The following is a 26,302-nucleotide window of genomic DNA, read 5'->3' as shown; positions in this document are numbered from 1 at the left end:
TGCTGATCCTCTGCCTCTAATACTGTTAGCCGTAGACCCTGAACAAGCATGCAGGTAAGAGGACTATGAAAAATCTGACAAGATGCTTGTTTCACTAGTGTAATGTAGACCCTACTGACTAGAAAGATCAGCAGGACAGCCAGGCAACTGGTATTGTTTAAAAGGAAATAAATATGGCAGCTTCCATAGGTCTCACACCTGGCAACACAACGTAAATCAATTTATTGAGGCAAAACTGAAAATATTATTTCGCCTGTTTAGTACCAATAAATAAATGCCGCACAGGATGTTTTTCTATATTTCCTCCGTGTTGCCCTTTAATAGTGAGTTTGCCCTGCGGTGATTGTTAGACACGCGCCGGGATATCTCCAGTGTTGTAGCGTGCGGAACAGTCTAATTCCCCAGCATGCTCTGCAGCAGAGGTCTCAGCACACTGAGCAGCGCGGGACGGCGGCGCACAGTAATTAGAGCAACGTGGCGTGCAGAACGGCCGCTCTCACCAGCAGCGCTCGTGATGGAGGGAGAGCCCCTGAGTGCCTGAGCATCAGCACATTGCGGCAATGGTCATTTCACAGAATTGATTACAAGTCTTGCAGGATGAAAAGGCTGATATTGCCTCCGTGGCTTATTTTTCACAGAGCTGGGAGATCTCCTGAGCCTGCTGGCCTCTCCTGCTGCTCCACGGCCAAAGGAATCCGAGACAGATGGGGAGAGGAAGAGAAGTGGAGAGATGTAAAAGAGAAAGATATGGAGAGAGGTAGAAAAAAAAAGAGAACCGTGTAGAGAGAGAGCGACAGAAACATCAGACAGCGAGCTTAAACAACCAAGACACAGAGAGAGCTTTAGATAAGGTTTAACTGCAGGAAAGTTCAAAAGGTTATTAGCTCTGCTCTCTGTTTGATAGTTTCAAATATAGGAGTGTGGTCTGTACACTGCAAATATGACAGAATGAGGAAATGTTCTAAAAAAAGTTACTGTATATAAAACTAAAAAATAAATATAAGAGAAAGAGATAAGAGACTTTTCTATTCATTGTCTAACTACACATATAACTAATTATATCATAAGGTTGTTTTTTCCGCTTCAAAGGACAACTGAAGTGAGAAGGATCTGGAGGCTTCCATATTTATTTCCTTTTATGCAATAAGAGTCGCCTGGCTGTCCGGCTGATCCTCTGCCTCTAATACTTTAAGCCATAGACCCTGAACAAGCATGCAGCAGATCAGGTGTTTCTGACATTAAAGGATACCCCAACTGAAATGTGACATAATGAGATAGACATGTGTATGTACAATGCCTAGCACACAGATAACTGTGCTGTGTTCCTTTTTTTCTTTCTCTGCCTGAAAGAGTTAAATATCAGGTATGTAAGTGGCTGACTCAATCCTGACTCAAACAGGAAGTGACTACAATGTGACCCTCACTGATACGAAATTCCCATTGTTTACCTCTTTCTTGCTCTCAGAAGCCATTTTCTGCTAGGAAAGTGTTTTATAGTTGGAATTTCTTATCAGTGAGGGTCACACTGTAGTCACTTCCTGTCTGAGTCAGAACTGAGTCAGCCACTTGCATACCTTATATTTAACTCTTTCAGGCAGAAAAATAAAAAAAAGGAACACAGCATAGGTATCTGTGTGCTAGGCACTGTACATACACATGTCTATCTCATTATGTCACATTTCAGTTGGGGTATCCTTTAATGTCAGATCTGACGAGATTAGCCGCATGCTTGTTTCTGGTGTGATTCAGACATCACCGATGCCAAATAGATCAGCAGGCCTTCCAGTCAACTGGTATTGTTTAACAGGAAATAAATATGGCAGCCTCTATATTCCTCTCACTTCAGCTGTCCTTTAAAGGGAACCTGAAGTAAAAAAAAAACAACTACAAAAAAAACCAACAACCTTACCTGGGACTTCTGCCAGTCCCTTGCAGCTACCCTGTGATCGCACCAGTCCTCAATGATTCTCCGGTCCTCCGCCGCAGCACAGTTTCGGTATTGCCGACTTGCAAGTCAATGGCCACTGCGCCTGCACAGCCCTGGCCACACGCTCCCTCATTCGCGCTCCCGGTGCCGGGAGCGTCCTCCGCAGGCACAGTACAAGAAAACCTTGTACTGCATCTGTCCCGGCGCCGGGAGCATCATGTGCAGAACGAGAAAACCTTGTACTAAGTCTGCGCAGGACGCTCCCAGCACCAGGAGAGTGGACGAGGACACGCTTGGCCAGGGCCGTCAACTTGCAAGTGGGCAATACCGAAACTACGCCACTGCAGGGGACCAGAGGCTCATTTATGGTTGGCATGGACACTGCACGGCTGCAGGGGCTGGCAGAAGCCCCAGGTAAGTGCAACACTTATTTTTTTTTTACCTTCAGGTTCCCTTTAAGTTTAACTTGAGCTATACACAACAGGTAATGCACGTTGGGGAAAACCTTCACGTTACACACACCAGCTGCCAGCTATTGCTGGGGGCCAAATTACGCTGTCTTTTTAATAATTTGGTCTCCGGCTTTTAACGGCTTCCAAATTACTGACTGAGTACCGCCATAGCTGTAATTCACATTACGGCCTATGGGTGGCACCCGTGCACCCAAATTCCCTGCACTGTTTTTGCCTGGAGATGGAGAGCGGTGTGGGGCACATCAGAGAGAGGCAGTGGCTTAGGAGAGTTAACCCTGTCCGCATGACCTGTGCCCCTCACATGCCCCAGAACAATTTTGCTTCTTGTGAAACTGACCTCGCTCATCCTTAGTTCCCATGCTTCTACAGTACATGGACTCTCTATACCAGTGATGGCTAACCTTGGCACTCCAGCTGTGGTGGAACTACAAGTCCCATGAGGCATTGCAATACTCTGACAGCTCTAAGCATAATTCGTGGAGGCAGAGGCATGATGGGATTTGTAGTTTTGTCACAGCTGGAGTGCCAAGGTTAGCCATCACTGCTCTATACTCATTATCATCCCTCTACTGAAATGCTTAAAGGAGAACTGTAGTGAGAGGTATATATGGAGGCTGCCATACTTATTTCCTTTTAAGCAATACCAGTTGCCAGGCAGCCCTGCTGAGCTATTTGGCTGAAGTAGGGGCTGAATCACACCAGAAACAAGCATACAGCAAATCTTGTCATATCTGTCAAAATTGTCAGAAAAACCTGATCTGCTGCATACTTGTTCAGGGTCTACGGCTGAAAGTATTAGAGGCAGAGGGTCAGCAGGATAGCCAGGTAACTGGTATATCTTAAATGGAAATAAATATGGCAGCCTCCATACACCTCTCTCTACAGTTCTCCTTTAACCTCCTCGGCGTTCTATTGAGATCGCCAGGGAGGCTGCGGGAGGGTTTTTTTTTAATAAAAAAAAAACTATTTCATGCAGCCAACTGAAAGTTGGCTGCATGAAAGCCCACTAGAGGGCGCTCCGGAGGCGTTCTTCCGATCGCCTCCGGCGCCCATAATAAACAAGGAAGGCCGCAATGAGCGGCCTTCCTTGTTTTGCTTAGATCGTCGCCATGGCGACGAGCGGAGTGACGTCATGGACGTCAGCCGACGTCCTGACGTCAGCCGCCTCCGATCCAGCCCTTAGCGCTGGCCGGAACTTTTTGTTCCGGCTGCGCAGGGCTCAGGCGGCTAGGGGGGCCCTCTTTCGCCGCTGCTCGCGGCGAATCGCCGCAGAGCGGCGGCGATCAGGCAGCACACGCGGCTGGCAAAGTGCCGGCTGCGTGTGCTGCACTTTATTTGATAAAAATCGGCCCAGCAGGGCCTGAGCGGCAGCCTCCGGCGGTGATGGACGAGCTGAGCTCGTCCATACCGCTCAGGAGGTTAAGACATCTACAGACACCAAGTTCAGAGTATGGGTTGATGATGTAAACAATGTCAGTAACAAGCATGAGGGGTAAATTCAGAAATGTAATTAATAATTGTTCATGTTTTCATCTCTAGTTATTTGAAGCAAATTAACACTAACACTTTAAGTGGGATCATCACTTTAAGTAAGAATTATTTCATAAAAGTTTGAGTATAAGAATCGCCCAGCAATAACTCTCACATCTGCCATGACGGTCACCGTTTCCAGGAATGAGTGCAATCAATAGATTTATTTACAATCATAATGCGTGACATTTGCTGGCTGGCTTTATGAGTATCGGTGAGTCTTGCTGCCTAATCTGGCTGATTTCACAGAGCCTAAACCTGCCTCAGAAAAGGTCATGCTGATCTGAGACAAACGCAATACTTTCTGCTATTATGGACAGGCGGACCTTATATCTCTAGTAGGAACAAAGCAACATATCATGTATAAGAAGATTTGTCATGCAGAAAAATGCCTTATATTTCACTACTAGACCTTAGACCCGTTACAATAACAGGGGCTAGGCCTCCGCCGCTATGCCCCTCACAACCCCCTCCTCCCACACCAAGGCAACATCGCCTGCATGGTTAGCATGCATACGCACGGCCGCTACGCATGCACGCCTACACAACGGCCACGACGTGCCCGCCCCCTGCACCCGTCCTGCTGTGCTGTCTAAAGTCCGCCCAAGTGCCGCGCAGGCACGCTGCCCTAAACACAGGGACACAGGCACATTATTACATAGGATTCAATTCAATAATTTACAAATATGGTTCTTCCCTGAAGATTTTAATAAATATGTAGTGTGTAGGAAACACTCCATATTCTTCAAGGATAAGTGCAACACTTTCCCTGTATGCTGCTGAATCAGCTGCCTTAACCAGAGTGCTGGAAGATCTTCATATGTTTCCCATACTAGTGTTGACTCTTTATCCTTCTCTGGATGTTGGTAGACGGCCCACTTCTGGATGTGATGCTACAGGTTTCACTGCCACTCTTAGGATTGGTGGTGGACTTCCTTCCACCCTCAGGATTCTCAAGATGATACTAGATTCATTTTCCTTCCCAGACCCCTCTGAGATTTTCTGCCTTTCTCAGGATGTTGCTAGACTCCCTGCCCCTTCCGTCCCTTGGTAGATTCCCTGCTCGTTTTGTAGAGATGGGAAGTTCGGATCTTTTCAATGATCTGGATGATTCAAATCGGATCATTGAAAAGATCCGGATCTTTGATCCGAATCTCGGATCATTTTACTACCGAAGCATTCGGGGGTGAAATGAATAGCAGGACAGGTCTTTCCCTGCTGTGGACAGGAGAAGGGGAGGGGGGTGGACACACAGAGAAGGGGAGAAGATGGACAGAGGGCAGGGAGTGGACAGAGAAGGGAGGAGGGACGAGCAGAGAGCAGAAATGTTTGCACACAATACCCACATGCTGCAATCATATGCTTTACATGTATTTCACCTATATGCTCATCTGTGCACTTTGAATGCAAACGTCGCACAGTGAAAGAAAGCATTCCCCAAAGCATTCCCAGAAGATAAGTGCAGCTGTTTAGAGCGAGTGCAGGAGGATCATATTGCGCTGCAATCACAGTGCCTGCAAAGTTACTGAGCTGTGCTGAGCCAAAAGCTTCCAATGTGTTCACTGTACACAACTACGGAACAGACAGCCTATAATCAGCAGCACGTTATAGCCAGTATGTGTGCTCTACACAAATCTGGCAGTGGCACCGATGTCCCCTCTCTCATCTACCTGTCCCTGGCTCCCATCCAACAGAGCGATCCATCTCAGCTCTGCTTCCAGGACCCCGCTGCCTGCTGAGAGGGGGCGTGTCGCTCCTGGCCCCGCCCCTTTTGTGATCCGAATCACTCATTTTGATGATTCAGATGATTCGACTCACAAAATAGATTCGGATCAAAGATCCGAATCGTTCATGATCCGGACAACACTATCCTTTTGGCGGTTTTCAGAGTACCTGCTCCTTCTGGCTGTTGCTAGACTGCCTGCCCCTTCTGGCTGTTGCTAGACTGCCTGCCCCTTCTGGCTGTTGCTAGACTGCCTGCCCCTTCTGGCTGTTGCTAGACTGCCTTCCCTTTCAGAACTTTAATGGACTCTTTTCTCATCTGCTAGACTCCCTGCACCTGTAACATACCCAGCACTCCACTGGAAAATCTGCCTCAAGCGGCATGCATGCACCCTGCACATCCCTCCCCAATTTCTCAAGGATTCAGATCGCTTACCTTCTGTAGGTGCATATTCTTGGTCAGCTGCTCTTCCAACATGTTCTGCAGCTTCTTATTCATCTCTCGCAGGTTCTCATCTCCTGGTTTCACCAGATCTCTGAGGACGCTACTGAGACTGCTCCGGTCTACCTGCCCATGTGTGGCTGTAACATCTGAGGAGAAAGTCATTAGAGGACACCCATGAGAAGAAGACCTTATCAGTCATACAACTGAAAAACTGTAGACAAACCAAATTAACAAAGCCAATGGTACTTTGCTCAAACTAGTATGTAACGTGTGTGGATGGAGAACAATGGGTAGGTGGGGCAACTGACAATCCCAAAACATAAAGAGACTTCAGTTCACCCCAAACAAGTCTGCAAACACATCAGTCTCTATTGCTAGGTACACACGATACCATTTTCTGGCAGATTTACCCATCAGGTCGATTTTTTTCCAACATGTCCGATCTGAATTTCGATCGATTTTTCCAAACGATTTCCATTCACTTTTATAGAAATTGATCAGAAAATTAATCAGAAAATTGATCGATATTCAAATCAGACATGTTGGAAAAAGTCGATCTGGTAAATCTGCCAGAAAAATGTATCGTGTGTACCTAGAATTAAGCTATGGACCCACGTCACAATTTTTCGAAATTATTTTTTCCACACCTAACAATGTTTTGCAGTGATCGATCGTTACCGCAATCTCGCGATGTGGGTACAGGTGCGTGACTAGGCAAACGATGCGCGGAAATCACGACCATCATAGCGGAGATCCTCGACTCCTGCGCAAAGTGCTGCAATTCGTTTGCTCTCTCGTTTGTGCCAGTCATGTGCCGTCGCGGGTTCCTGCGGGATGGAGCCGGGATCGCTCGTTCGTCTGGTCAGTAACCAGCTTTTGTGAAATGTATCTGTGCAATTAAGTGCCTCTAATTTACCAATGGTCCTTTGTTTGCCATAGTCGAGTTAAATACTACACATCAAACCATTATGGTTCAACTTTTTTTGTTTTAAAACTTGCGTACCATTTTTGTTTTAAAACTTATGCTTCCTTAAAAGGACCCTGAGCAGTCATTTAAAATGAAATTGTGACTTACCTGGGGCTTCCTCCAGCCCACCGTAGGCCACAATATTAGAGAACCGCGCATGCGCAGGACTCTGACACTGGCCGGCAATTCAAAAAGGCGCCTGAGGCAATTGCCCCTTTTGCCTCTATGGCAGCTCCAGCCCTGTGCTATAGCAATAATGCGATAGTGTGCGGGGTACGCAAGGGTGATTTGAGGGTTCTGGCAATTGCTGGACCCTGAATTACTTCTCCCTCCGAGTTGCAACGATTTGGAGGAGGAACAGTGTTTAAGAAACCTGTAACCAAGGATTGAACTTCATCCCAATCAGTAGCCGATACCCCCTTTCCCACGAGAAATCTATTTCTTTTCACAAACGGATCATCAGGGGGCGCTGTATGGCTGATATTGTGGTGAAATCCCTCCCAAAGTGTAATGTCAAGACCATGGTTCTAACATCACACTGTGGGAGCCTTGTTGCATTGTGGGAAATAACAGCTGTTTCCCACCCTCAAAAAAGCAAGCAGCATCTCCTATCACTGACATCACCTGCAGGCAGTAAAAATGTCACCAAGTGATAAATGTCAGAATGTAAATCAGGGAGAGGAAAGATTTTACAATGGGAAAAACACTGACTAAATCATTTATACATAATTATTGTAAAATGAAGCACATTTTTATTACATTATTTTCACTGGAGTTCCTCTTTAACACTGCCAGGAGTTTGAGCGGCAACAGGGTGAGCCGTGATCAGCTCATCCTGCGTCCAACTCACTGGCGGTATACGTACGCCTCAATTAGAGCTTTAAGTTTAAATCTGCGTTTGTCTGTTTTTGTAGACTTGCCTGGAGGGATCCAAAGTCCCCCTTTGTTTTGCAGTTGCCCTCAATTTGTCTTAATACAAATTCCTCTTTACCTTCACACAACTGTACATAAAACCGGCTTGGCAGAACCTGAGAAAACTGTATTTAGAACGTAAATGAAGCTTGTAGTAAAAGCTTCTGTCAGCCATTTTTAGCTAAAGGTCTCTAAATATGCTGCCTGCAGTAACTTCCTAAAGTATTATTGGCAGCAAGTCAGCGGTGAATAGTGGAATGCATTCATAATGATCACAGCTTGATCTGACTGCACAGAACTGGCCTCACAGACAGAGCTGGATGGAGCAGGATGTTCAGACGTGTCCTATGGGTTCCTGATGAACATCATGGCATGATTGTCCATCTGGAAGAAGGCTCTGGGCAGAACAAGATCATATCAGAAGAATGATATTGTTCATCTGGAGACAGGACTCCTCACTGTAGGCCATGAAACGCAACAGCCTGTGGTCAGGCAAAGAGAAGTCTGGTCTGGCCTTCAAGAGATAGGAATGAACAACACACTGTGCTGAACACTGCAGGATAAACAGTATAAACTATCATGAAAACAAAACTGTTGGGCTTGTCAGTGCTTGTAAAAAAAACACTGCAGCCGAAGCGCAGGTATTAAACATTGCTCTTAAAGGATGACTAAAGTTAGAGGGATATGAAGGCCCGGACATACTAGGCTGAGCATGCGCTGTATGACTGACCCAACCCTGTACTGAGGACTGGATGGCAGCGCACGTGCCTGGAGTGCAGGAGTTGGGGACACAGTCGCATGCGTATGCGCAGGCAAGTATGTCTGGGTTAGAGGTCAGCGACTTGGCGAAGTTGTGGCCACGGGGCCTTTTGCAGCAGAACAGAGAGGCACGGGAGTGATCAGGAGGAGCGTTACGACTTCTTCAGCCCAGGTATCCTATAAGGTCCTCTGTGTCCTCCAGATCCTTTTCTTGAGGGTTGCAGAGTTTCAAATCATGGCCACCCACTGAGGGCTCAGCTTCTCTAACTCAACGCCTGGTACAAACAGAGTTTTGTAAACATCTGGTTGGCAGTTTTGGCTGATCCTTAAATAGACATGTAGTTTTGTGCCCGACTAGGCAGAGTGCTCAGAGCAAAGAAGGGAGGCTGAAAAGAGAGTGGCAAGTGTGTATTTACATTTAAAGTCACCACTCGTGAAGCACTGTTAGTAGGACTGCTCTGATTGGTGGTCTGATGGCAGAAAGAGGTAGGAAGAAGGTCGGAGTCATCGACGCAGGACTTCATTGTGAATCCAAGATTGTGGAGCACCCCGGAGATGAAGGAAAGACTAATATAAAGGTGCGCATAGGCATCTTGTGGTTCCAGCAGTCATACAGTAGAAGATAATACAAGTTGTGAGCACTGCCAGGCTTTGTATTCAGTACCACCAGAGGACTGCAAGAACACTTATCGTATCTCAAGCCTGGTCCTTGATGCCCCAAAATCTCAAGTCTTCACTTCAATAATTTCAAGCTCTGCCACTCGTTTACCTGCTATAGACAAACCAATGAGAGCGTTGACCTGCTCCCCGCTGTCAAAGGCTTGAAGGCAAAAGAATCCTACCAGACCGGTCTATGAATTTTAGTGATGGTCATGTCTACAGAACTCATGGAGGAGCATGTGATCAGTTTGGTCAGGTCATAGATATGTACGTCTCTAATTTGCTAGTCATGATCATGTGCTAAAGCAGGATGTGAACACTGCAAACCAGACATGTGGGAGGAGCTAAAAAGCATTCAGCATATGGGAGGAACTAAGAAGCATTCTGTGTGTGGGAGGAGCTAAAAAGCATTCTGTGTGTGAGAGGGACTAAGGCCATTACAGCAGCAGAGTGGTTGGGGTTAGGAGTAATTGACATGGTGAAAGTCGCAGGTGAGCTATACGGAATTTCTCTCTGGTGGTCTTTACATCACAGGGTGACGCCATCTTTGTGAAATGGACCCTTGTGCGCCACGCCAGAAACCCACAAAGGGTTCATTCAACTCCTTGGCAGAAGAAACAGAAGTACAGCCGTGATGTTTTGATTGAAATGTAAATAATTCAGATTTTTATAAAGTGGATCCATTTTCTCAGAGTGTTTAGCCCTCAGCAGATTGAGGATGGAGCTGAGTCGTCCCCCCTCCTCCCAATTTCTGCATCCGCTGTATCCTCCGCAGGACACGCCCCCTCACCTCTCTCCATTTTATGCCGTTGTAAATAAAACATCAGCCAATCTTCCTGCAGCTAAATTATTCACACCTTGCAGCCCCCCACTTGCTGACGGCCTCAAAATCCGCCAAGCGTGTCAGGTCCTGTTAGAGTAAGACTAGGTGACTGGGTCAGGCATGGCATCCGAAAGGGACTAGCGTAACAAACAGATGAAGCGACAGACACGTGGGCCGCTGAGAGGATGGGGTCACACTGCAGATGGACTGGGGAGTATAGCTTGTTCCAGTATCGCACTGTTACCAGCTCCACCCCAACAACCCCCCCCCCTCCCCCAAGATATTGGTGAGATCAATGATCAGACTCCGCTTACTAAGCTTACAAGGCATAAGATGAGTATGAGAGTAGGGATGAAGTGCCACGCTATGCTGCCGCCGGCATCTACTGTAAGAAGCGGGATTCGTGCCGCGCTCCTCTGCAGCCATGTGTCAGACTGGCAGGCAGAGAATTACTGCCCAATGCTGTGCGGGGTGGCAGCATCACCGACGAGGCATCCAGACACATTCTAAAATCACTGCGTTACCTAATCTCTACTACTAGACTGCCTAAAACCCCTAGAGAAAACCACCTCCTGCAAACTGGATTGGCAGAGACCTGCAGAGGCATGCGTAACCCCTCTCCTGCCATAGCCCAGCAAGGCATCAGTGGACCAGTCTATGTCAGAGCCTGGCAGAATGTCACCTAACCCCTCTTAGGCTGCAGCTCAGCACAGGATGACTTAACCCTTCTTCTGCTGGAGCCTAGCACAGGATCATTTAACCCTTCTCCTGCTGAAGCCCAGCACAGGGTCGCTAAACTCTCCTGCCGTAGCCCAGCACAGGATCACTTAGCCCTTCTCCTGCCGTAACCCAGCATAGGATAACTTGACCCCTCTCCTGCCAGAGCCCAGCACAGGATTACTTAACCCCACTCCTGCCAGAGCCCAGCACTGGATCGCTTAACCCTTCTCCTGCCAGAGCCTAGCACAGGATCACTTAACTCCTCTTCTGCCAGGGCCCAGCACAGGATCACTTAACCCTTCTTATGCTGCAGCCCAGCACAGGATTACTTAACCCTTCTTATGCTGCAGCCCAGCACAGGATTACTTAACCCCTCTCCTGCCAGAGCCCAGCACTAGATCGCTTAACCCTTCTCCTGCCGTAGCCCAACACAGGATCACTTAACCCTTCTCCTGCCAGAGCCCAGCACTGGATCGCTTAACCACGCTCCTGCCGTATCCCAGCACTGGATCGCTTAACCCCTCTCCTGCCAGAGCCCAGCACAGGATCACTTAACCCCTCTCCTGCCAGAGCCCAGCACAGGATCGCTTAACCCCTCTCCTGCCAGAGCACAGCACAAGATCACTTAACCCCTCTCCTGCCAGAGCCCAGCACAGGATCACTTAACCCCTCTCCTGCCAGAGCCCAGCACAGGATCACTTAACCCCTCTCCTGCCAGAGCCCAGCACAGGATCACTTAACCCCTCTCCTGCCAGAGTCCAGCACAGGATTGCTTAACCCCGCTCCTGCCAGAGCCCAGCACAGGATCACTTAACCCCTCTCCTGCCAGAGCCCAGCACAGGATCGCTTAACCCCTCTCCTGCCAGAGCACAGCACAGGATCACTTAACCCCTCTCCTGCCAGAGCCCAGCACAGCATCACTTAACCCCTCTCCTGCCAGAGCCCAGCACAGGATTGCTTAACCCCTCTCCTGCCAGAGCCCAGCAAAGGATCACGTAACCCCTCTCCTGCCAGAGCCCAGCACTGGATCACTTAACCCCTCTCCTGCCAGAGCCTAGCACTGCACAGGATCACTTAACCCTTCTCCTGTCAGAGCCCAGCACTGGATTACTTAACCCCGCTCCTGCTATAGCCTAGCACTGGATCGCTTAACCCCTCTCCTGCCATAGCCCAGCACAGGATTGCTTAACCCCTCTCCTACCAGAGCCCAGCACAGGATTGCTTAACCCCTCTCCTGCCAGAGCCCAGCACAGGATCGCTTAACCCCTCTCCTGCCAGAGCACAGCACAGGATCACTTAACCCCTCTCTTGCCAGAGCCCAGCATAGGATCACTTAACCCCTCTCCTGCCAGAGCCCAGCACAGGATCACTTAACCCCTCTCCTGCCAGAGCCCAGCACAGGATTGCTTAACCTCTCTCCTGCCAGAGCCCAGCACAGGATCACTTAACCCCTCTCCTGCCAGAGCCCAGAACTGGATCACTTAGCCCCTCTCCTGCCAAAGCCCAGCACAGGATCACTTAACCCTTCTCCTGCCAGAGCCCAGCACTGGATCACTTAACCCAGCACTTGATCACTTAACCCCTCTCCTGCCAGAGCCCAGCACAGGATCACGTAACCCTTCTCCCGCCAGAGCCCAGCACAGGATCACGTAACCCTTTTCCTGCCAGAGCCCAGCACTGGATCACTTAACCCAGCACTGGATCACTTAACCACTCTCTCCTGCCAGAGCCCAGCACAGGATCACTTAACCCTTCTCCTGCCAGAGCCCAGCACTGGATCACTTAACCCAGCACTGGATCACTTAACCCCTCTCCTGCCAGAGCCCAGCACAAGATTGCTTAACCCCTCTCCTGCCAGAGCCCAGCACAGGATCACTTAACTCCTCTTCTGCCAGGGCCCAGCACAGGATCACTTAACCCTTCTTATGCTGCAGCCCAGCACAGGATTACTTAACCCTTCTTATGCTGCAGCCCAGCACAGGATTACTTAACCCCTCTCCTGCCAGAGCCCAGCACTAGATCGCTTAACCCTTCTCCTGCCGTAGCCCAACACATGATCACTTAACCCTTCTCCTGCCAGAGCCCAGCACTGGATCGCTTAACCCCGCTCCTGCCGTATCCCAGCACAGGATCGCTTAACCCCTCTCCTGCCAGAGCCCAGCACAGGATCGCTTAACCCCTCTCCTGCCAGAGCACAGCACAAGATCACTTAACCCCTCTCCTGCCAGAGCCCAGCACAGGATCACTTAACCCCTCTCCTGCCAGAGCCCAGCACAGGATCACTTAACCCCTCTCCTGCCAGAGTCCAGCACAGGATTGCTTAACCCCTCTCCTGCCAGAGCCCAGCACAGGATCACTTAACCCCTCTCCTGCCAGAGCACAGCACAGGATCACTTATCCCCTCTCCTGCCAGAGCCCAGCACAGGATCACTTAACCCCTCTCCTGCCAGAGCCCAGCACAGGATCACTTAACCCCTCTCCTGCCAGAGCCCAGCACAGGATTGCTTAACCCCTCTCCTGCCAGAGCCCAGCAAAGGATCACTTAACCCCTCTCCTGCCAGAGCCCAGCACTGGATCACTTAACCCCTCTCCTGCCAGAGCCTAGCACAGCACAGGATCACTTAACCCTTCTCCTGTCAGAGCCCAGCACTGGATCACTTAACCCCGCTCCTGCCATAGCCTAGCACTGGATCGCTTAACCCCTCTCCTGCCATAGCCCAGCACAGGATTGCTTAACCCCTCTCCTACCAGAGCCCAGCACAGGATTGCTTAACCCCTCTCCTGCCAGAGCCCAGCACAGGATCGTTTAACCCCTCTCCTGCCAGAGCACAGCACAGGATCACTTAACCCCTCTCCTGCCAGAGCCCAGCATAGGATCACTTAACCCCTCTCCTGCCAGAGCCCAGCACAGGATCACTTAACCCCTCTCCTGCCAGAGCCCAGCACAGTATCGCTTAACCCCTCTCCTGCCAGAGCACAGCACAGGATCACTTATCCCCTCTCCTGCCAGAGCCCAGCACAGGATTGCTTAACCTCTCTCCTGCCAGAGCCCAGCACAGGATCACTTAACCCCTCTCCTGCCAGAGCCCAGAACTGGATCACTTAGCCCCTCTCCTGCCAGAGCCCAGCACAGGATCACTTAACCCTTCTCCTGCCAGAGCCCAGCACTGGATCACTTAACCCAGCACTTGATCACTTAACCCCTCTCCTGCCAGAGCCCAGCACAGGATCACGTAACCCTTCTCCTGCCAGAGCCCAGCACAGGATCACGTAACCCTTTTCCTGCCAGAGCCCAGCACTGGAGCACTTAACCCAGCACTGGATCACTTAACCCCTCTCTCCTGCCAGAGCCCAGCACAGGATCACTTAACCCTTCTCCTGCCAGAGCCCAGCACTGGATCACTTAACCCAGCACTGGATCACTTAACCCCTCTCTCCTGCCAGAGCCCAGCACAGGATCACTTAACCCTTCTCCTGCCAGAGCCCAGCACTGGATCACTTAACCCCTCTCCTGCCAGAGCCCAGCACAGGATCACTTAACCCCTGTCCTGCCAGAGCCCAGCACAGGATCACTTAACCCCTTCTCCAGCCCAGCAAAGCATAACTTAACCCTTCTCCTTCTAGAGCACAGAGCAGGCCATTGAACAACTCTCCTTACGTTGTCAGTACAGGATCACCCCTTTCACCAGAGCTCAGCCCGTCATCACTTAACCCTTCTCTTGCCAGTGTCCAGCACAGGATCATTTAACCGCTCTTCTGCTACAACCCAGTGCAGAACCATTTTGCCATCCTTTGGACAATGCCCAACATGGGTTCTCCTCCGCTGCCAACATCAAATACGCCTTCACTTTACTAGGGCCTCTTTTTCCAGATCTCAGCATAGCATCATTTAACCCCTCTCCTGCCAGATTTCTGCACACCGTCACCGAACTTCTCTGCTGCCAGGACTAAATACAGATTCACTTAACCCCTCTCCTGCCAGATCTCAGCATAGCTAGATTGTAAGCTATTGGGCAGGGTCCTCCTCCTTTTGTGTCCTACCTGATCATGCACCTCCATTACTGTGAACCCATGCTATGCATCTGACTGACCCTAACTTGCCTAATCTCCATGCTCCCATCCAGTGACTAAGCATTACCTTATGCTCATACTGTGCTGTGTGACCTGGTCTTTCTTGTATTCATGTATTGTCATTTTGCTGTATGTCACCCCTAAATATTGTCTGTAACCTAAACTAATGTCCAGCGCTGCGTAATAAGTTGGCGCTTTATAAATACAATAAATAAATAAATAAATAGCTTCATTTAACCCCTCTCCTGCCAGAGCCCAGCACAGGATCACTTAACCCCTCTCCTGCCAGAGCCCAGCATAGCATCACTTAACCCCTCTCCTGCCAGATTTTAGCATAGCTTCACTTAACCCCTCTCCTGCCAGATCCCAGCATAGCATCACTTAACCCTTTTCCTGCCAGATCCCAGCATAGCATCACTTAACCCCTCTGCTGCCAGATCTCAGCATAGCTTCACTTAACCCCTCTCCTGCCAGATCCCAGCATAGCATCACTTAACCTCTCTCCTGCCAGATCTCACAACTCTTTTCCCCAGCTGGGCAAAGCACAGCTAAATCCCCCATTCTGCCAGACCCCAGCACAGCATCACTCCCTCTCCTTCCTGATCTTAATACAGCCTGATTTAACCCTTCTCCAGCCAGAGCCCTGCACAGCATACATTAACCCTTTCTTATGTCTGACCCCAGCACTGCATCAGCCAGACCTGTCTGTATTGCTCTGCAGAGAGAAGATGTGTCCCTGCAGTAGTACAGGAAAGACAGACGTTCCACTGCTGCTTGGAATGGAATAAAGACCTCTTCAGGCATGAGAAGGATAATTCTGCACATCAAAGTGTGATACTCACACATTTAGACAGAATGTGTTATCTCCATGTAGACTGTACAGAGTATTCAGGGTGTTTATGCTTTTATGAATCTCTCCACCACTGACTGGCTGAATCTACGTCTTCTGTTCTGGATAACAACTAACTTATGCATCACTAACTCCTTATCTCACTTCTAGCTCGGCTGCAGGAGTCAGGCACATTTTCATTTGCATCAGTCTTCTCTGCTATTGTGGAAATACAAGTCCCAGCATAGCCTTACAGCCAAAAGCAGCACAGCGCTGTCAGTAGGGTCTATCCATGCACTAAAAACCAGTGACATCACTGAGAGAATGCAGCCTATCCGTTTCCTGAAGACCAGTGACATCATGAGACTGTAGCATATCTGTTCCCTGAAGACCAGTGACATCATGAGACTGCAACCTAAACATTCCCTGGAGATCGCTGACATCACTGAGGCTACAGCCTATCCGTTCCCTGGAGACCAGTGACATCACGAGACTGCAGCCTATACTTTCCCAGGAGACCAGTGACATCACTGAGAATGCAGCCTATTCATACCCTGGAGATAGATGACATCATGGCACTGCAGGCTATCCTTTCCCTAGAGACCGTTGACATCACGGAGACTGCATCTTATTCATTAACTAGAGACAAGTGATATCTCTGAGAACGCAGCCTAATCCATTCATCAGAGACCAGTGACATCACACTGAGAATGAAGCTATGCCTTCACTAGAGACCAGTGACATCACTGAGCATGCAACCTATCCATTCACTAGAAACCAGTGACATCACTGAGAATGCAGCCTATCCATTCACTACAGACCAGTGACATCACAGAGAATACAACCTATCCATTCACTAGAGACCAGTGACATCACTGAAAATGCAGCCTATCCGTTCACTAGAGACCAGTGACATCACTGAGAATGTAGCCTATCCAATCACTAGGGACCAGTGACATCACCGAGAATGCAACCTATCCATTCACTATAAACCAGTGACATCACCGAGACTGCAGCCTTATCCATTCGCTAGAGACCAGTAACATCACAGAGAATGCAACCTATCCATTCACTAGAGACCAGTGACATCACTGAAAATGCAGCCTATCCGTTCACTAGAGACCAGTGACATTACTGAAAATACAGCCTATCCATTCACCGAGAATGCAACCTATCCATTCACTATAGACCCGTGACATCACCGAGAATGCAGCCTTATCCATTCACTAGAGACCAGTAACATCACAGAGAATGCAGCCTATCCATTCACTAGAGACCAGTGACATCACTGAGAATGCAGCCTATCCATTCACTAGAGACCAGTGACATCACTAAGACTGGAGCCTATCCATTCACTAGAGACCAGTGACATCACTGAGACTGTAGCCTAATCCATTCACTAAAGACCAGTGACATCACTGAAAATGCAGCCTATCCATTCACTAGAGACCAGTGACATCACTGAGAATGCAGCCTATCCACACACTAGAGACCAGTGACATCACTAAGACTGGAGCCTATCCATTCACTAGAGACCAATGACATCACTGAGAATGCAGCCTATCCATTCACTAGAGACCAGTGATATCACTGAGAATGCAGCCTATCCATTCACTAGAGACCAGTGACATCACTGAGAATGCAGCCTATCCATTCACTAGAGACCAGTGACATCACTGAGAATGCAGCCTATCCATTCACTAGAGACCGTGACATCACTGAGAATACAACCTATCCATTCACTAGAGACCAGTGACATCACTGAAAATGCAGCCTATCCGTTCACTAGAGACCAGTGACATCACTGAGAATGTAGCCTATCCAATCACTAGGGACCAGTGACATCACAGAGAATGCAACCTATCCATTCACTATAGACCAGTGACATCACTGAGAATGCAGCCTTATCCATTCACTAGAGACCAGTGACATCACAGAGAATGCAACCTATCCATTCACTAGAGACCAGTGACATCACTGAAAATACAGCCTATCCACTCACTAGAGACCAGTGACATCACTGAGAATGCAGCCTATCCACTCACTAGAGACCAGTGACATCACTGAGAATGCAGCCTATCCACTCACTAGAGACCAGAGACATCACTGAGAATGCAGCCTATCCATTCACTAGAGACCAGTGACATCACTAAGACTGGAGCCTATCCATTCACTAGAGACCAGTGACCTCACTGAAAATGCAGCCTATCCATTCACTTGAGACCAGTGACATCACTGAGAATGCAGCCTATCCATTCACTAGAGACCAGTGACATCACTGAGAATGCAGCCTATCCACTCACCAGAGACCAGAGACATCACTGAGAATGCAGCCTATCCATTCACTAGAGACCAGTGACATCACTAAGACTGGAGCCTATCCATTCACTAGAGACCAGTGACATCACTGAGAATGCAGCCTATCCATTCACTAGAGACCAGTGACATTACTGAGAATGCAGCCTATCCATTCACTAGAGACCAGTGATATCACTAAGAATGCAGCCTATCCAGTCACTAGAGACCAGTGATATCACTGAGAATGCAGCCTTATCCATTCACTAGAGACCAGTGACATCACTGAGAATGCAGCCTATCCATTCACTAGAGACCAGTGACATCACTGAGAATGCAGCCTATCCATTCACTAGAGACCAGTGACATCACTGAGAATGCAGCCTATCCATTCACTAGGGACCAGTGACATCACTGAGAATGCAGCCTATCCACTCACTAGAGACCAGTGACATCACTGAGAATGCAGCCTATCCATTCACTAGAGACCAGTGACATCACTGAGAATGCAGCCTATCCATTCACTAGAGACCAGTGACATCACTGAGAATGCAGCCTATCCATTCACTAGTAACCAGTGACATCACTGAGAATGCAGCCTATCCACACACTAGAGACCAGTGGAAATGCAGCCAAGTAGTAAACTTGTTCTAATTATATTATTATCATTGTGATTAATCAAGACTAAAGAAATGAAATTACTGTACACGGAAAAAAAAAACAGCTTGTAGTAATTAAACAGGTTCTCTGTCTCTCCTTGGCATGATACTCTTACAAGTGCACCTGCTGTCTTTAAATATAAAAATACAGCTGGAGTACAGAGACGTCCTTATCCCATATATAACCATCTAGAGGGCACTCAGAACAGGAGGGCAGGAGCGACTTTGATGGGTTTTTAGGTCAGGCTGTGCAGGAGATGACGCTGGAGCAGTAGATGGAAGATGTAAAAGGATCCTCTGACAGCCCAAGGACAGGCAGGGGAAGGAGAGCCAACATGAGCTGGAAAGGGTGGAGGAGAAGGAAGATGCCAAGGCAGACTGGCAAACAGGTGGCAGGAGGAAAAGCAAGCCCTGGCATCGCACCCACATCCGCTCAGGCACCCACGATGGCTGGCACTCGCTGAATCAACACTAAAAGCTGCCTAATCTCCTTTACATACAGTTAGTATAGGAAAAGAGGATTACTTATCTCGCTGGTGGCCGTCCTGTTGAGTTCTGGGGGGACTTAATGAAGTCCCTGTCTCCGTATACACAAACCTGACATCACACATGGCAGCACTTCAAATTTTACTTCTCAAATAAGAGAGTGGGGAACAGGAGCAGGAGTCTGCTTAACATACTTTGCAGACCACCGGAGTGGAAGCAGAAAACGTGGGTGCCAGGGGTTCCGCAGAAGTTCGTCGCTGACATAGACGCCCATACTACATGGGGAAGTGTGGGCAACCAATAAAATTTCCCCCCCTTAGCCGAAATTAGTATGGGTGCCTAGGACAGCGCCCAAACTTGTGCGGCACCTGATATTTTTGGTGGTGAGTTTTGTGACCGGGAGGGGGTGAAGTTAATTGAGATTAAGCACCTGTGTTTGTTTGTTTTTTTTTTAAGTTAGGCATCAGTTAGGGGGTCTTTTAGAGTTAGGCGTCAGTGGGGATTTTTTGTAAGCGTATGCAATGGTGGGGGGCATCACTTAGGGTTAGACATGGGTCGCACGTTAGGGAAGTTCATAATGCAGACTAACGCACAGCAGCACAAAGTATGTGTGACATTCACAGTGCTCACGTTGCGTTTTGTTTAACGTGTAGCAATATTTAGTAAGTGCTGCATGCTGTGCGTTCTCTGCATTATTAGCTACATTGTACTGTTTGCACATGCTCAGTAATGTTTTTGATTTTTTTAAAAATGTGACACGTGCTGTTTTCATTCTATCATTATGCGACGAAAAGTAGGCATCAAGGGACGCATAACGCAGTTCAATATAACGTCCGACTTCAAAACTAACATGCGTTGCGTTAGGGGCACGTTATGCGACCTTAACGTCGCATCAAACGCAACGTCCAAGTGTGAAAGAGCCCTTAAACCAGCGCTCCCTCACATTAAGCTGCGCTGCTTTAAAATGAATCAAGCCCATAGTCTGTTCTCTAACTTCTCTGTCTCACACTAGTTTCTGGTACAGAAAGTCCAAGCACTCTCCCTTTCCTGCAGAACAATTAGCTGAAGAGAGAAGCAACATTTGTTGCTTGTTTTCCACAACTGCTCACACTGAATGACTGGCAGAAAGTACTGAAGATTGCAGTGTTACGACCAGTTGAGCTGCTGAACGTTTCAGTCAAAATGTACAAGGTAAGCAATCTGAAATAATATGTGTCATTAATCCTAACAATGCATAAAGCTCAACTGAAAGGCTTTCCTATTTCTCAGCAAAAAGTGAGATTTCATTTCAATGTTGGGTCTTATCTCCGCAAAGAAAATGATTCAGGCAGAACATAGCGAGTGAAAAGCGCCTGTGATTTATTTCATTAAGAGGTTATGTCGCGTGGGAAACGGGATCGGGACAGACACGAGAGGATGCTTGTACAGCAATCTGAGGATCAGAATCTCAGGATAGAACAAAAACACTGTTTAATAATATTAGGCTATTGGATTACAGCCTGGCCACTTGGAAAGCTACACGCTTCTGAGCCCACAGATAAACTTTAACAAAATCAGCTCCTTCCAGCGCTCGCATGCCAGGCCGTAAGTAAGCAATGCTGCATAATCTGCGACACATTAACCACTTGAGGACCGCGTTATTACACCCCTCTAGTGACCAGGCCATTTTTAGCAAAATAGGCCACTGCAGCTTTAAGGCCTCCCTGCAGGGCCGAACAACTCCGTACACAAGCAATCCCCTCCCCCTTTTTCTCTCCACCAATAGAGCTCTCTGTTGGTGGGGTCTGATCGCTGCCCCCAATGTTTATTTTTTCCTTCAAATATTTGTTTCTTTATTTTTTAAATAAAAATGCTTTTTTTCAAAATTAATTTTGTAACCCTCCCTCCCTCCCCCCGCCAGCCAATCAGCATGATCAGCTGTTAAAGGCTTCAGCCTATGACAGCCCATCACTTGTTTGCCTCCCAGGGGGACAGCGCTGCCTTAGATTGCAGCGATGTACAGACCTATTAGACAGCAGTTTCACCGTCTAACAGTTTCCGAGCGGCAATCGGCGCTGGGAAGCTGAAGGTGGCGTGGAGCTCCATCATCAGAGCGGGGAAGCGCGCGCATCGGCATACGCGCTCCCCTGCCATCCCCATTTCAGGCCATTCACGCCAATCGGCATGGAGTGGTCCTGGAGCTGCTGCCGTGTTCACGCCAATTGGCGTGGTGCAGTTGGCAAGCAGTTAAAGCGGATCCGAGATGAAAAACTAACTATAACAAGTAACTTGTCTATATATCTTATATAAAGTTTAGATAGTTTACACAGCAAATCTATCTGCAAACAGCTTCAATAGAATATAACTATTTCTTCCTGTAATACGACAGCAGCCATGTTGTTTGTAAACATTACACACAGGCAAGCTTATCTGCATCTTCAGCACTCAGCCTGTGAAAAAAACCTAATCCCCCTCCTCCTCCCCTCTGCCTCTGAAATCTATGGCTAGTAATACCTCCCCCTCCTCCTGCCCAGACTGAGCTCCCATGAGCCCTTGCTACTGTCTGGAAATGCCAAAGCTCTCTGAAAAGCTGTGGGCGAGTCTTGTTTAGTTTATAGGGAATTAGAGTATTAAAACAAAAACGTATTTGGCTTGAGGAATGCCCTATAAACAATAGGAAAGGAACACAATTATGCAATGAGTAAAAGTTCATCTTGGACCCACTTTAACCCCCTTGCCGTTCCAATTCTCGCGGCAAGGGGGCAGTGCAGCACTTTTTAAAAACATTTTTTTAATCATGTAGCGAGTCGCCATGGCGACGGGGCGGAATGACGTCACCGACGTCATGGACATCCAGACGTCAGAGGGAATCCCGATCCACCCCTCAGCGCTGCCTGGCACTGATTGGCGGCGAGCGGCGGCGATTGTAGTATGCACGCAGCTAGCAAACCTCGTTGCACTGTGGGACATAATTGCCGTTTCCAACTGCCAAGCAACCAGTATCTCCATCTGTGCATATCTATAGCTATAAAAAAAAAATCACCTTTTAGTCTATCGCATTGTTAGAGGGTGTGGTTATAGATAATGGCAGATGGTGCTGTCTTCCAGTAGTAAAGATGATTACATACAGGCTCATAGTGGACCAAACAATATGAACAAATTACAAGGCGAATATCAATCATTTCTTGATCTCTCTTCTGTTTTTTACCTTCTCACTTTGCAATGTATTTATTGCATTTTTCCGCTTTTCGCTACGGTTCCTCTTTAAAGCAAACCTGTGAGGCTTGCTACAGTCTATTTTGGTTAACTACCATAGACAGGAGAAGCTTCAGACACAGGGAAGAACATACAAACTCCGTCCAGATAGCGCCCTGGCTGGGATTCGAAATGGGAACCCAGCGCTGCAAGGCGAGAGAGCTATTCACTACGCCACAGTGCTGCCCGAACATGCACCCTGCCATACACTGATGATGACCAGAAAGTCTGAATCAGGCTGTCTGCATGTTGGGTTGATGTGGCTCTGTAATATATATAAGCTACAGGCTCACTATACACTAGTGGTTCTAGATGAAAGCCTGGCTTCAGGGGTAGAAGGAGATCATTTTCATAATCAGTAGAGATGCATTGTGGGAAACCACAGTTGCTTACTTAAAGTGAACCTCCAGACTAAAAATCTACTCAGCAGCACTGAAAAGGTTTGGTGTTTCTTTAACAGTTTCACAGCATCAGAACTGTTTTTCTTACCAAAGCCTCATTTTTAGCAGCACAGAAGCTAAGCTCCTCCCCATCAAAGAAAACTGCCTGGGCATTTTTCCCCTGATGCTGTGCAAAGCATGATGGGATTTCTCATGTTGTTCTAGTTGCCTAGCAACTGGGAGGGGTGATCAGGACACAGGACAGTTGGAACTGTGTCTTATGCTCCCGGTCACCCCCTGTCAACCAAAAAGATGACTGCCCTCATGAAATCACAAACATTTGCCTATTCTTTTAAAACAGGGTGGGTAACAGATTATATTACCCATCTATTTTAATTAACATAACTTAATGACAGTATGTTTGTCTAGGATGAAGTTCCTCTTTAAAGGGCACCCGAGGCGAAAATTAATGAAATTAACGATTGTATCTATCTTCCTTCACAGATTTATTTTATGTTTAAATCTACTTTTTAGGTTTTAACTGTTTTATTGTTTTTGCTCAATGACACATTCATTGAAGTAAGCCAGAGCTAAAATCTATTACCTATTGGCCCTTTTTATCTCTTTCCTGGTCTCAGAAGCCATTTCCTGCTAGGAAAGTGTTTTATAGTTGGAACTTCTTATCAGTGAGGGTCACACTGTAGTCACTTCCTGTCTGAGTCAGGACTGAGTCAGCCACTTACATACCTGATATTTAACTCTTTCAAATAGAGAAAGAAAAAAAGGAACACAGCATAGTTATTTGTGTGCTTGGCACTGTCACATGTCTGTCTCATCATGTCACATGTCACCTCGGGTGTCCTTTAAAGCTGAATTGTCGCAAATACCTTCTGTTTCAAGAAGGCAAAATTACATTTAGCATTGTTTATGAAAGAAAAGCAGGTTTTATTTTTTTTTCTGCACTACAATAACATTATATTCATGGGAGACACAGTGGAAACATTGTGAATGACTGTTATAGCTGTACAGAGGCATATGCAGTCCTGTTATCCGCAATGATAAGCCCTGTGCTCCAATGGAATGCTGTTTTTTAATTTAAGTTTACTATTTGAAAAAAGGTTAATTGGTCATTAGAAAACCCTTTTGCAGTAGTTTTAGCACAGCTGATAATTGCTGTGTGTCAGATTCATTACAAAGTACCCACAAAAGGCCAGTCTCAGTGGCAACAGTGAAAGGGCGACTGCAGGATGCTGGGAGGGAAAAGCCATGTCACTGTCAATGCAGTGTACAATCCTTTATTAAAGAGAAACTCCAACAAACAATTGAACTTTATCCCAATCAGTAGCTGATACCCCCTTTTACATGAGAAATATATTGATTTTCACAAACAGACCATCAGGGGGCGCTGTAAGACTGATTTTGTGGTGAAACCCCTCCCACAAGAAGCTCTGGGACCGCTGTACTTTTGGCAGTTTGTTACAATGTAACAAGGTTCACAGACAGGAATTAGCTGTTTACAGCTGTCTCTAACAGCCAAAACAGCTAGCAGCAGCTACATAACCTGCCCACAGTAAAAATGTCACCATGTAATAAATGTCAGAATGTAAATCGGGGAGAGGAAATATTTTACAATGAGCAAACACTAACTAAATCATTTATACATAATTATTGTAAAAATGAAGCACTTTTTTATTGCATTATTTTCACTGGAGTTCCTCTTTAAAGTGGACCTGAACTCTTACTCAGGACAGAAGGAAAACAGAGAAATGCACCCTGTATGTATTTAGAGAGTTTAGCCTGTCTAATCCACCTCATCTGTGACTAATCACAACTGTAATTTGATCTTTCAGCTGCGTGTCAGCTGGCTGCCTACGCAGACAAAGCTAATTTGTAAACACAGGAGGTCAACCCCAAGTCTGCTTCCATGAAAGCAGGAAGTAGACACACTGCAGATTTATTGCAGGATTTGTATCAGCTGTAACAAGGAAATGTTTTTATTTAAAGAGAGGCTCCCTATGCCATTGGCTTTGTTCTAATCGGCACTGTGATTGCCCTGATGAAGCGGGCTCAGACCTGCGAAACGCGTTGCCTGTGCTAAATAAAATTATTTTGTTCACACAAGAATTTCATTATTGAGGTAAGCCATTGCATCCCTTTTCCGTTTTAATCTGATTTTAATCTGTTTTATAAACACCAGGGCGCCTCTTTTCCCTTTAATTGTTCCACATATACCCCCCCCCCCCCCCAATGTCCCATGTTGAGGGGGTTTAGACATAACACCTGTGGTTTCACCACAGAACGTTATTGTCCTATTTACCAAGGAGAGCGACCACATCGAGGTCCGGCTGGGCCACCCCAAGTGGAGCCGGGTTCATTGTCTCCACCTGCTTCCTGTGGCTGGTTTCCCCCAGCAACCCGCCTTTGTGAGTAGTATTTTTACATCGGATTACTTCAACTCCTTTTTGTCTGGACTTACTGCACCATTGGGCTCCTATTTTTTTCCTGTGTTTTTGCTCTAGGGTGCTGTGACACCCCTCCACACTGTTTTTATTTTTATAGCAGAGATGAAGTTCTGAGTTTAGGTCCACTTAAAAAATCACTAGAATAAACTAAGGGCTGGGACCCACTAGGAGTAGTTTTGCTGCACTTGGAAATCGCCGGGGATCGGCAAAGCACTACTTCAGTGAATCACTAGGCAGTTGGTCCCATTAGCAGTGTTGCAGTCGCCAAATTTTGGGAGCGATCTTGGAGTGATCGCATCAGTGATTACAAAAGCAAAAAAAAGCCAGTCGGATAAATTAAAGCATGTCATTTGGGTGCCTGCAGCAATGTAAATTGTGTCTATAGCAGCGCCCATTGCGCAATTTGGACGCCGATATCGGCAAGGATTAGGACACCCAATTAAAAATATTATAATTCAGCAGCCAGGGCCCGAGAATTTAGTGGCAAAGGTGGATATAGGCAGGGATAGCGACGGGTGGGTGGACAGTTAGGCACGGGGGGGAGGGAGTTTAGGTGGTTATGGTCAGGCATTGGGGGTTAGGCATCGATAATGGGAGGGCCTTGTGTGATAACAGGGTAGGCTTAGCCATAGTAAAGTATCAGTAATACTGAACAAAATACTGTACCTATATTCTACTAGCAGCCATCTCCGGCACCAAAATAACCGCGTTGCCCTTTTTACATGTACGTAGCAGTGGGTTCTCTTCCCTTAGTCTTCCGGTCACGTGGCCACCTCCACACATTTGCATGACCTCTTCCCCACCTCCTCAACGCGTTTCATTGCCTCACAACTTTTCAGGGACTCAGCTCTCCCTTTTCATAAGCTGGGATTCTCCTTCCCTCACCAGTTTATCCATAAGGGCCGGCAATGGGTCTGATTGCGACTCCATGTCAGCTCTGAAAAATGT

General features: G+C 47.5%; 1 protein-coding gene across 1 annotated transcript in view; it reads right to left on the bottom strand.

Annotated features, from left to right (window-relative positions):
- The window catches only part of GRIPAP1 (GRIP1 associated protein 1), a 255,468-nt gene that overhangs the window by 26,090 nt on the left and 203,076 nt on the right, over positions 1–26,302 (bottom strand). The window contains exon 28 of the mRNA XM_068248000.1: positions 6,089–6,243. Within this exon, the coding sequence (XP_068104101.1) occupies positions 6,089–6,243 (155 nt within the window). The remainder of the gene's footprint in view (positions 1–6,088; positions 6,244–26,302) is intronic.

This window comes from Hyperolius riggenbachi, chromosome 8 (assembly GCF_040937935.1).
Source record: "Hyperolius riggenbachi isolate aHypRig1 chromosome 8, aHypRig1.pri, whole genome shotgun sequence".
In the NCBI taxonomy this organism is placed as follows: domain Eukaryota; kingdom Metazoa; phylum Chordata; class Amphibia; order Anura; family Hyperoliidae; genus Hyperolius; species Hyperolius riggenbachi.
This window is presented reverse-complemented; position numbering and strand designations above follow the sequence as displayed.